Raw genomic sequence first — 12,875 nt, forward strand, 5'->3', positions numbered from 1 at the left:
CATCAAATGAGTTTATTTTTTTTCTTCTCAAAATGGCAAACTACATATACGCACCATACAGTCTGTGCTCAAGCTTTTGACTCAGTGTAAATTTAGAATTTTGTGTACATATAAATCTACGTGCAACCCAAGACCTACATGGTACATATGTTACATGAAATAAAGTATTAGTGATTTTCAGTCTTAGCAAATGTACATGAAACTGGAAAACTTAAAACAGACTGCAGGCTTTGTACAAAATTAGACATTGATTTCTTTTAAAATGCACTACATTCTTCCACAGAAGGTACTCTAATGTCTATTGATTAATAACTGTATTTTAAAAAATAGCCCCCTTTGATAAACCTTACTCTTTTAAACAGTTGTCATGTCAAGATTTTTCTTGACAATGAAAGTTGACAGTTAAGGTTACATCTTTTCTGTTAAAGTGAAATCAATATTCCATAACCACTATATCTTTCAACCAGAAATTCCTGGCTTCAAAGTCTCCCGAGTATCTCTAAGATGTAGTGTCAGCCTTCTTTTCCAAATATCTTTTCCTTTTCCATTTATAGATTTGTATCAAATATATATATATATATATTTTTTCCAGTAATGTAAAATTTTTAGACTGCTGGTTTATCCATTTAGTACTCATATTATCAGTACAATACATGAAAAAAAACACACTAGAACCCTTATGTCTTTTTAAGACTAAAGAGCAACACACAAGTTCCTCAAATGCAACGGCTTGTCTACTGGAAAGGCTTATGGTTCTCCTGTACATGTTTTCTAACTGAATCCATATGTGGTGTGTCTTTCTGCCATGAGAAAAACACCCAATTTCACTAGAGGGCTCTAGCAGAGTGTCAAAAGTGGGTTGGAAATCTAACTTGAATAAGGCTTTTTCTGCCATTCAGATTAATTCATATTAATTTCTACAGCAGCAGAACAAATGACTGCATCAGTACTTTGATATGATTCCAGAAGACCTGAATAATCAGACATACAAGCCTCTATGCTTGAGCATGACGTGTGACTTGGGTAAACTGTTTACACCTATTTCCTTTTACAGAGGCGTGAGGTTGGGTGACGGGCACTGCTTTTCCAGCCTTCTCAGGCAGACAGCCCAGTACTCTCCTTACACCACTGTACCTGGCACTAGAGAGGGTCAGTCAGAGTGTGCCCAGCTGAGGTTGAAATTACCCAATTAGTAGAAGAGACAACTTCTAAAAAAGGCCAGTGCTGGGCAAGAGGCAGGCAGAAATGACCTCATGAGAGCCTGCTTGTCCCACAGGAACATTGCCAATTACCATCTTGATTATCAGAATTATAGAATTGGCAGTCCTTGATTTTCTGCCTCGGGAAACACTGAAATGAAAATTGTTCAGCAAAACTTTGGCACTGGTATTTGGTTAGTTATTTCAACCTCTAAACTCTTTAGCTTTAAAAGTTCAAGTAAGTTCACGTTCAAAGGATCTCTTAAAAACACACATCTAAAAGTTAAAAGAATAGCTGGAGATTCCAATTTCCAAGGATTATTTCCTGTTTACTTTTCATACCATCTAGCTGAACTCTCACATTTCATCTTGGATGAAGAACTCAGCTGTCTGCAAAGGACATACTTTGTTCCCTTACACTTCTATATCCCAATGCAAGATGGATTCCTGGCTCTGTTTGTTAAAAAGGTAGAGCAACAAACGCGAGGTAAAGAAAGCAGCCTTGGGAGAGGGACACCAAAGGGAGAACAAGGAACTTCTTTGTTCAAGAGTGTAGGAATCAAAACACTGAAACTGCTGTGGTATTTTGGGTACTGTCCAAAACAACAGAGTTGCTAGTGAGAAAATGAAAACTGATATATTTCAGTTGGACAGTTTGTACTTTTTATGCTGCGTTCATGCACAACAATCAAAAGGCAAGATTCTGGAGTCATTACACAGCCTCTCGTCACACCAAAACAGGGGTTTCATGCTGCTTATGAAATAATAAATGTTTTTGTTTTTGATGGTGAAGAAAGATAATAATAAGGACATTTGTTAAGACACTGACCTTTTAAAAAGGTCTCTAAGGGCTTGAGAAATGCGCAGAAGAGCAGTTCTCCCAAATGCACTTTATCAACAGTAGGTTTTTTCATCTGTTGCTCTACTTGCCCCCTTCATGCTGCCACTGGCATATTCCTTCTGCAGAAACGGCTCAAGAATCAGAACACCCATTTGTGTACATACATTAATTGTGGGGGCAAAGTTTTATCAGAAAAGAAAAACCAGTGTGTACATACAATACAACATTTCTGTCAGTTTTCTAATAAAAATGCCTTTAGAAGCAAGAGTACACATATTACTTGTAATAAAGAACTGAATAAAACAAAGTTTTACACAAATGTCATTGTTAATAAAAATGAAGATTATCTATACATGAACTGAGCTTAGTCCATGTTTTTCAGAGTTTTCCCCAAACCATCAAATGGCCTTTAGGGACTGCAGGAAATACGCACTAATATGGCAAATATAAATTTCTAGAATAACTCTTATCCCTTTTATGTTTTGATTCTCTCATTGCTCTCCATCTACTCTTATCCTAAGGTGGTAAGGAAATACAAGAATCCTTTCAAGAAGGGATGAGTTTGAACTGTACACAGATGAACAGAGCTCAGACTGTGTTCAGTGGATTAAATATTGTGCCAATATGAGTCCAACTCCACATAGCCATAACTCTTTGGGAGCTTGTCTTCCATTAGAGCTGATACAAGCGACCACAGTACACGGAAAAACAACAAAACTGGAGAAAGTGAGGCATTCTTACTTGCACACAGTATAATCAATATGGCCATAAAGTAGTGAAGGCTCCATTGACAAAAGATGCATTTTCAAAACTGTTTGTCGCACATTAGTCTAAAGCATTTTTCATTAGGTTCATGTGAATCCAGGATCTCATTTCTCTAAACCCTAAAGGTTGTGCAAGCACAAAGATTTAGTAGTTCTGACTCTTTTATTTCTGTGTATTCCTGGTTATTCTGAAACAGCAGTACTTCCTCAACACATCTGATACTACTTTTCCACAGCTCTTCTCATAAAGCTAGTAAAATTCAAAGCTAAAAAAAAAAAAAGAAAAACAACTTTTTTAAAACGCTATAGCTCTTTGGCATCAATATTAAGATTAAAAATTACAGGGAAAATCAAGAGTAAATTATGCTATAACTGAGGAGCCCTTGGCTGCCACATTTGACTTGAGAAAAACATTTCCCAGTATTTCTGGCTGCTTTTTCTCATAGAAAGTCATTTTGGTTATTGATTGTAATGAGCTCATAGGAGTAAGACAAACACGGCTGGGGAAGGGTAAGCAACATCTGCACATATTTTCCAGATAGCATGTATGTTGCTGCTATCTATTAGAATCATAGTTAATAAGCTATAGAAAGAATATGAGATATAATCTTTTGCCATAGTGTTCTCTGAATTCACTAGGTAAACAAATACCGAACACACATCAGAAAGAAGTGACTGAAATCAATATATGAAGGGAAATAAATGAGCAACACCTCTGCCAGGCCAACTACTGCAGAGGGATATCAGCAAACCTGAGCATGCTGTTTAAACGCCAGTGGACTGAGAGGTGACAAAGAAGCAGAGACGGGCAGGCAAAGAAGAGGTCAGCAGAGGTAGGGCGGTGATGCTGCACAGCACAGCTCTTTCCTTCCATCAGTGAGCTTGCCAGTCTGGAAGCAAGCTGTCCTGTCTGTGCACGGCATGCTGAATGAAAACCTCCTTTGTCTCCTCTACGGCACGGGCCTGATTCTTTTTCCGTCACAAGGGACACTACATAGTATTAAATTATACATAAGTATCAAGTAGGAGCTTCCTTCTGAAATGAAAAACTAATCATCCAGTAACACAATTTAGGGGATATTTATAATAAAAACAAAGAATTAACCGTTGGCATTTGAGCAATTCAAACTGTGCTTTCCGTAAGAGTTCATCTTTATTCGGAAAGAATAATACTGGCTTAACAAAACGTTCTCCTTCCTGGGGCAAAGGGAATGTAATATTTATCCGCACTGGTTTCCAATGGGATATTATGCACTGCAATTGATCATCTCATAAAATACTGTGAAGTAAAGTGGTAGCAATTTAGATAATAACATGGCAAACAAAGTTAAAGAAGAAACAAAAAGCTAAGTGAATTGTAAAGTTCCCAGTTTCATCAGCTCATTGGGTCTCACATTCTGCTAGCCTTCAGCCAGCCCCATAATCTTTCCTTCACTCTTTTTTAAGCTACAGAGTTGCCTAGATTAGAGTCTATACTTAGGCATGAAACTAAAGCAAACTTACTATGGGCACAGATTCTTTATTTTCTTTCAAAATAGGCCATCAATTCTCATAGTTTGCTGTGTAGTAATTCTCTGGCAGTTTTTCAGACATTTCTAATAAAGAATTTGTCTCTGAATGAAATCTGGGGAATGGTAGTTCTGCCTTTTTGCCTTCAGTACTAAAGGCCGACTGTCCATTTATTTAAGAACATAAATCTTGGGGAACACATAGGAAAAATCTTTCAGTGAGAAGACTGGAATTGCTACAGACAACACATATAGGCAACCCACAATGGCAGTGTCACTGAAACTGAAATGTTAAACCTCTTGTTCAGCTCTCCCTCTGCTTTTCCACATAGAAGTACATACGCTTTCATTGACACAACTCTCCAGTTAGCAATGAACACAAACACAACTTGGCATATTCAGGATGCTACTCACTATAAAAATTATTTTTCCCTTCACATCCCTTTACCAAGGGGCAACACATCCAATCAGTACACCAAAATACTCACTGTTCCTGATAGTGAAGAAAAATGCTTTGCTGAACAGGGCCAAATAAGCACACAAATAAACAAAGACTGGAATTGGTAAAATGCTTATGTTCTTTCTATTAGAAATGGAATATTTCCACAAGGATCAGAGGATAGTGAAGAAAAATGCTTTGCTGAACATGGTCAAATAAGCACACAAATAAACAAAGACTAGAATTGGTAAAATGCTTATGTTCTTTCTATTAGAAATGGAATATTTCCACAAGGATTAGAGATTCTTTGGTTTCCACAAGTCTGATAGTCCCTCATATCCACACTTCTCAGATTTCTTCTGGTCTGCAGGTAAACCCAAACAGTAAAATACAGAATGAATTGTTCAGTACAGTTTGACTTTCTACAACAAACACACCGGTAGCTTTATTCCACTATTTTGGAAACCTCTGCCAGGACTTGGAGAGTGGTGCAGCACTACAGAGGTGTGAATCGAGCTTCCTGGAGACAGTCAGTCACACTCTACAGTTATTGCCTAGTTAGACAAAATTGAAAAAGTTGCCTCCAAAGATCATACAGATACGGAAGGGGAGTTAAAAGTGGGATGAGAATCCTCAAGTACTAAAAAGATATGTAGGGTAATTGTATTCAGGTTTTTGCAGACAATTCTATCGAGAAAACAACAGGAGATGTTTGTCTACTGAGAGGTCAAAATATTTGAACACAGATTAACATAAGGGATATCCTAATGTACACATAACAAACAAGTCTAAACAGCAGGACTTCATTTTTGTTTTACCCTCTTCACATACATTGATATATCGATACTCGGGTGGAATATACATTTGAATTTTGATTAATGACACTTTAGAGTGGATCCATGCCTGAGAAACTGATGAAATGGAGGATACATAACTAAAACAATCTGTAGGCAGTGCTGTTCAGTGTGTTCTTTCCATCTGTTCCATCACTAATATTTAGACAAAGTGCATCAAAACAGAGGTAAACAAAAATTCACCTGCATTGATTCTAACAAGTAGTACTAGAAGTTTAATGAAGATACAAATAGTAGCTATAAACGGATGAGAGATGAAAGTTTACTCAGAAATAAAGAGTTGGCTGGTCAAATCATAAAACAGATTCAGATTTAGCAGCTACTCTGTAAGACAGCTGTGCTTCACTCTTTTTCAGTATTTGAAATCCATTATTAAGACACTGAAGATTCTTTAAAGTATACATAACTACAAAGGGCTTTTTTGAAGGATAAGCATATAACGGAGGGCTACCGTGTTGATTCTGGCAATTCAAAGTATGCAGGAATGTAGCTGTCTTGCAGTCCATGAAGCAAAGCTTCAGAAGCTATACTTTAGATCTAGTTATTCACTTGTAATCAATGCAATTAGATAACATATCACCCATCCTCCCCTTTTCACTAAATCAAATAGTGCTCCTTAAAGACTCAGAATCTTTTCAACAGAGGACTCTTATCAGAAGAGCAGCTGGCTGCTCTTACGTGACCTATGACTTTACTGTGGTTGGCAAGCAGAGTAAGGCAACAGTGTAAGAACTTTTAGCCAAATATTAGCTAGTATCTACTTACTGTTGGTTGCATAACATATGGCGGGTGAGGCATCCATGAAGTACTCTGGACCTGCATATCAAATACTTTCTATTAGCATTGAAAAGTTTAAAACAGAACTCCGATAATTTATTTGAAAATGTTATTTATATTACGACTACAGAGCTAATATCAGTAAAAGACTTAAGGCATGTAGCTTGGTGTAAAAATCATTTATGCTTCATAAAGGAAAAAGCTTTCAAGTTGTATTTGATAATGTTTCCACAAAATTCAGAAGTCTGAGAGACTGCACCACCTCTATGATCCACATTATTTAACCTCATAAAGCACTATTCAGTATTCCATGTTGTCCAGCTTTTTCATTTGTATCATTTGCTTTCATCCATCAATGAACTTATGAACAGGTTGTAAAACTGACAGTGCAGCAGACATAAAATGATCAAAGTTTATTTCTGAAGTATCCATACAAACTTTGAAAGGTATAACATTTTCAGAGAACCCAGAATGATTTATCCTGTTTTCAGGAAGAACTGCAGATCTAATTCAGAGTTTTTGAAGTTTACTATGATTGAAAACTTCCATGGCAAAGTTGAGTTAAGATGTCCTTGCCCATAGAAGCAGTTCCTACCTTGGGTATCGTAGCATTCATTCTCACCAGAAATCAGTATGCCTCTCTGAAGCCATTCTTTGTTGTTTTGCCTTACTATTGTAATAGATTCCATAGATAAATCAGCTTTACTAACAATTAAGAGCATTACAAAGTTCTTGTGTATTTGCGGTGGCAACTCTGAGCCGTGGCTAACACTTCTGCTACGCTTGAATGGCACATGTTACTGTAACTCAGAGCCAATCTCAATAATTGTATATTCTTGTTTCCTTCTGCATCAGTTTGGTCACCACAACATATAGGAACACAAGAATATATCAGTCTATAGTCATCAGTGGGCAGTCACTAGCTATCTCTACACTCAAAAAGATGGGCATGTGGTACCTCAGACTGAACATGAACAAGGATAAGTAGGAGAAAGCTGTAAGATCCTTCATCTCTAGATGCCCTCTGATTTTGTTCATGAAGTGAGAATTAACTATGAATTTTTGTTGAAATGCCAGTTCACTGTAACATTTTTAGATCAGAAACCAGTGCACAGACATGCAAATACACAGCTACTACAAAAATTTCTATTGTGAATCCCCAGTATCTAAAAAGATTAGTGCTCTAATGAGCTTTATGCTGTTCAATGCTCCCCTCCTTGTAGTTCCTCCTCTGTGCCAAGGCAAATGTCTTTGGGCTTTAACTATAAACTACCAAGTAATAACAATCTGTGTTTTAGAAAACAAAAACAAACCAGCAACAAAATGTTTTTGTTTTGTTTTGTTTTTTAAATTGAAATGCATCAAACCATGATCTGATGCAAATCTACTGAATTCATCTCATCAAAGCAACTTCTTGTTTGTTGTTACATAGCTACCTAAAACTAAATAACACAAAAGTCAAAGAAAATTACAAGAGTCCTTAATCTTTAAAGATCAGGTTTAAAATAGTCAGTGTTTTGCACTGCCTTGAGATAAATAAAACAGTATCTCAACAAACAAACAAACAAACAACAACAACAAAAAACCATCCCCAAACAAAGAAACAAGCAAAAAAGAAACACAACAAACCAATAAATCAATCTCAACAGTAAGAACAGTTTCTCAGCTAGGACTCAGGGCTGGAAGAGTGCTGATGGTACAGGACACCAATAACCAGGGCAATCCTGGGAATATGTCTACACTGTGGGGTGAGAGGATGGAGAGCAGCCCTGCACAAAGTTATCAGGGGGTTCAGGTCAATGGAAAGTTGAATGTGGGTCAGCAGCATGCCCCGACAGCCTAAAGAGCCAACCGCACCCTGGGGTGCACCGGGCCCACACTGCCAGACAGGTGAGGGAAGGGATTGTCCCTCTGTGTTGTGTGGCCTCACCTCGAGCACGGAGTGCAGCTTTGGGTGCCACAGTATAATAAAGATCTAAAACTATGAGAGAGCATACAAAGGAGGACTACAAAGATAGGGCAGGGTCTGGAGCGCAAGACCTACAAGGAGGACCTCACTGTGGCTGCAGCTCCTCACAGGGAGCAGGGGGGCAGCACTGAGCTCTGCTCTCTGTGGCAGTGAGGGGCCAAGGGAACAGATGGCATGGAGCTGTGTCAGGGGAGGGGCAGCTGGGGGTTAGGGAAAGGGTCTGCACCAGAGGGTGGTGGGCATGGAACAGGCTTTCCAAGGAAGATGGCATGGCCACAAGCTGCTGGAGTTCAAGGAGCAGCATCTTGACTATCTTCTCAGACATAAGGTTTGAATTTTGGGTAGTCCCATGTGCAGTCAGGAGCTGGGCCATGTGATCCTTGTGGGTCCCTTCCAACTCAGGATAATCTATGATTCCAACTGTAACGGTAAAATGTATGGCCAATGACCAGCTTTACATATGTTGCCAGAAAACGGCCGATAATAAAACCAGTTTTCATTTCCATCTCAGAAAGCCAGCACATGGCAATAGTTTCCCACTGGGGAGCTGGGTGGGATATGCTGAAAAGAGGAATTCTGAAAGACAAAACACACTAGAGACTGAAGAAACTAATGAGGGGAATTATCCTATAGAATCTTGCTTTGTCAGGGATTATTGCAAAAAAGAGTGCTGTTAAAGGATGCTGTTACTGGAGCAAATACAGCTGAGGTCAGAAGGTCAAAATATGATGCGGATAACATAAATTATGAAAAAAAGAATATGTTTAAAAAAATTTGGCTCATGAAATGGAGTCAAAATGACGTAAGAATGACAAGCATCTGCTATTGTCAAATGGAAATGAAGCAAAATGCTGTTTGCTTATGAAGCTGACTGAAATAAGAAAAAATTACAGTAGCTTGCTTTGCTAGTGTTAAGAATGCAGGAAACACTCAAAACCCTACACCAGATGATACCTTAATACTTCTAGAAAGCCTTTTGTTTAAAGTATGACTCAAGAGCATAAGTGCTCATGTAGTTTTCTGCGGTATCCACTTCTGCCTTCATCCACATCCAAAACATAATTAACTGGGAAGCATAGTAGACAAGCACAAATCTGACGTACCTGATATGTAGAGACAGGGGAAGCAGCAATGAATGGCGTGATTGATGTCTGTGGAATCATGCGGTTTGTTGGAATACTGTACGGTGAGGAATAAAATCTGCAAACAAAGAACAAAAGCAAGTTTTTTGAACCTTTTGACTGCTAGGCTCTGAATGACTAATTCACTGCCTCCCAGGCAAAGACAAAAAGACTCTACACAGGTAATTATGTCCATCTACTTCCAAAACCACAATAAGGAAGATGTGATGGCTTCACTGAGTAGATCTTGAAAATGGAAAGGAGGAGGAATATTTACACAAAGCATATTTTTTTTCACTTCAGCTAGCACAAATATAGAACTTCACAACACAAGAAGTAATTATATGAAATGCAAAGACAGCTGATTTTCCAGAGTGCTATCTAGTGAAAGGAAATTTCTTACGCGATATTGAAGACAATGATAACTGATTTAATTTTTACATGCAGCACTGTTTTCTTTTCAGATCTTAATGCTTCAGTGCTGAGAATAATAAATTCCACATATACGCCTGATTTATTTTATTAAGGGATCTCTGGATGAAATTTTCATATTCATCTGCATGGAGAGCTAAAAACTTACCTTCTGGTGAAATTTATCAAAAATTATGAGTCTGAATGCCCCAGGCAGCAATGAAAATCTCAGATCTAGTTGTTTTTATTTCCACTATTGCATGCTATGAGCAAAAGTTTCACTGTCTCTTGCTTGACAATAATAAATGTTCTATTCATTCTATTTCCCTGTGGGTAAATGATCATTGATAATATTATCACGTGGAAAACATCACTAGTGATGTACTGTGTAAGTACTTAATACCCATGTACTCATCAAGATTTTTGTGTTTGTCGTTCTTTCAGTTTTAACTGTAAACCAAAAAAGAAAACCACCAAAAAAACTAAAAACCCAACCCAAACCAAACCTAAAATAAAACAACAAACCACCAAACAATGCTGCTTAAAAATAGAATGTTTGTGGACTTACAGCTGTCCCAGTGCTAATATTTTGGAACACTTAAGAAAGAGAAACATACTCCTGCACAACGTTCTCTGGTCTGATTCAAACTCCATGCATATTCTTATATAGCACATGCCAACCCTACAAATAACAGTCGATTTTGCACATATGTTCTCTGTAGCAGCAAAGTGCATTGCACTCCTTTCCTTTTTGTGTTCTTTCTCCCCACACTGAGGCAATCAACAGTAGCCTACCATGACAGCCTCACAACAACAAAAAAATCATTACTGGTGTTTAAACAAGTGCACACCCTGGCATACCAGATTTAATACTAATCATTCTAGTTCAGACTGGATGCATTCATTTTGGATGCAGGCTCAAATAATCACTGAATTTCTCCACCCAATAGCTTGGAAATACATGCTGCCACCTCTGAAGGTTGGGTAGAAACAGAAACATTCAAAGTTAGAAGGGGAGAGGGAGACAGAGAAGCAATCAGTTCTCTCTACTCCAAACAAGATTTTAAAATGCCAAAAGCAGCAGGTGGCGTCTGAGTGATTTTTTGTTTAATAGAAATATATTGCTATTTTAGGAACGTTTATCTGCTCTTACAATGCTCACACAGAGACTATTTTAAAGCTGTGCCTCTGCCCAATTTTCTGTATATCCTATTACGAGAACTTAGTAACATTTATATCCCTCTGCTTGTATCAAGTGCACCCTATTATGCTTGTACAAATTTGGGGCTGGGAGGGGAATGATTTTTATAGCACCAGGCAGGTTTATCTATGGCTTTAGGATGATGTGTATGTTATCTTAGTCTGTTACAAGGATCTTTTTCCCAGATAAAGGTTAACCAGAATTCACTTTGGCAATACAGTTGCTAAGTGGATGAACTAAGAAATGCTTTGTGCTGCAAATGAAAATTGTCAACAGAAGATGGGCAGAGCTTACTCTACAGGTTAAATGTATAACAGAAGTACAAACAAACAACAACTCTTCAACCAAAGGACAGTTTAAAAACAGAACTCTTTAGAGAAACAACACATTTTTCTTCTGTCAATTCTAATTCTATCTGTCCTGGCACTGAAGCTGTGCTCACACCAAGTATGAATCACCTGGACAAAGAAAAGCGCACGGGATAAAATTTTTCCATCTGGAAGTAAAACTGGCTCTTTGAAATAAACTCTCCAATAAATCCAAGTAAATACTACCAAACTTATAGGAAATGTGTGCTAAGCCAAGAACTTGACAGACAGCTAACCATTTCATTTTCAGCTTAGAGATGCAGTTATCTGAATAGTACATAAGTTTCTAGAATATACACTCTGGTAATGTGAAAAATACAACCCTTCCAGTACCCTTTGCCAATACCATTTATCTGACGCAGTTTGGAATGCTTTCAAATAGGCATCAAATACAACACACTACCAGGACACTCAGTTATATTGTGAAAATGCATGCACCAGAGTGTTAAAGAAGAGAAAGAAATCTGACACAGAAAATGACAATGTGAGAAAATGCAGTTCATATATTTCAGCTTAAATAATAATAAATTGAGTTTAACAGTCTGAGTCACTGAGAGGCTGTAGGTCAGATATTTTGCGATCATGAATTCTCTGTACCTGGAGACAAAGGTTTTCCTTCCTGCCACAGCGTTATTTATGCCGGAAGGGTTGTAAAAAAAGTGTTTGTATATTGCCTGAGGGAATTCAACAGAGCAAGAACAGAACAAGTATATTCTGAAGCTGTCTCTGCCACATGTAAAGTACAGTGGAATGATGACGATAGGCTCAAGAGGAATATCCTCCAGCTTCAAGATGCTTAACCTCCGACAGTGCTGCAGCTACACACACATCCCTAGTGGCTCTTGCTCAAAAGGAGGGCTCACCATGCTCTCGCCCATGGGATGTGGAGGCATCTTCCCATATTACATTTGTATGCAAACAGGCTAATGTCCTAGTATGAAGTTGGCACACTGTGGACCTCAAAAAGAAAGAAAAAAAAACACACAAGAGGATCAAAAATAAAAGTGTAGCCTGCTCTGATATAGACATCTGAGGCATCCCAAGAAGATCTGCAGCTGCTGACCTTGCCATATTTGATTTTTATACTTCCGGGCTTTCAGAATGCATCAACATTCCTTCAGGCCCGCAGAGAAGCAAAATGAGGTGGAAGAAGGATGTTGCAAGTAAGTCCAAAGGGATGTAGGATTCTCAGTCACTGGAATACGCACATTAGGAAGAGGAGTGAAAAGAGACAGGAATTATACTAGCTGTGACACACTTAAGATATACAGTTCAAGTATGGCCCTGTGTTTGCTTGCATTGAAATGTACAGTATCAGTTTCTGGTACTTTATTTGAGAACTACAAACCTTGTGGCAGTTGACATGGGAGCTCTAAGGAGAGTTCTCCAAAAGGCTCTGCTGCATCCTGTACAATTGCAGGTT

General features: G+C 38.2%; 1 protein-coding gene across 5 annotated transcripts in view; it reads right to left on the bottom strand.

Annotated features, from left to right (window-relative positions):
- RBMS3 (RNA binding motif single stranded interacting protein 3) overlaps positions 1-12,875 on the bottom strand; it is a 706,597-nt gene that overhangs the window by 61,387 nt on the left and 632,335 nt on the right. For all 5 annotated transcript variants that reach the window (XM_065753689.1, XM_065753691.1, XM_065753690.1 and 2 more), the window contains 2 exons: positions 9,455-9,551; positions 6,371-6,421 (listed from right to left, as the gene is read on the bottom strand). In XM_065753689.1, coding sequence (XP_065609761.1) covers positions 6,371-6,421; positions 9,455-9,551 — 148 coding nt within the window. The remainder of the gene's footprint in view (positions 1-6,370; positions 6,422-9,454; positions 9,552-12,875) is intronic.

This window comes from Cyrtonyx montezumae, unplaced genomic scaffold (genome assembly GCF_038088225.1).
Source record: "Cyrtonyx montezumae isolate F1298 unplaced genomic scaffold, pur_monq_1.0 scaffold_8, whole genome shotgun sequence".
NCBI classification, from domain to species: Eukaryota; Metazoa; Chordata; class Aves; order Galliformes; family Odontophoridae; genus Cyrtonyx; species Cyrtonyx montezumae.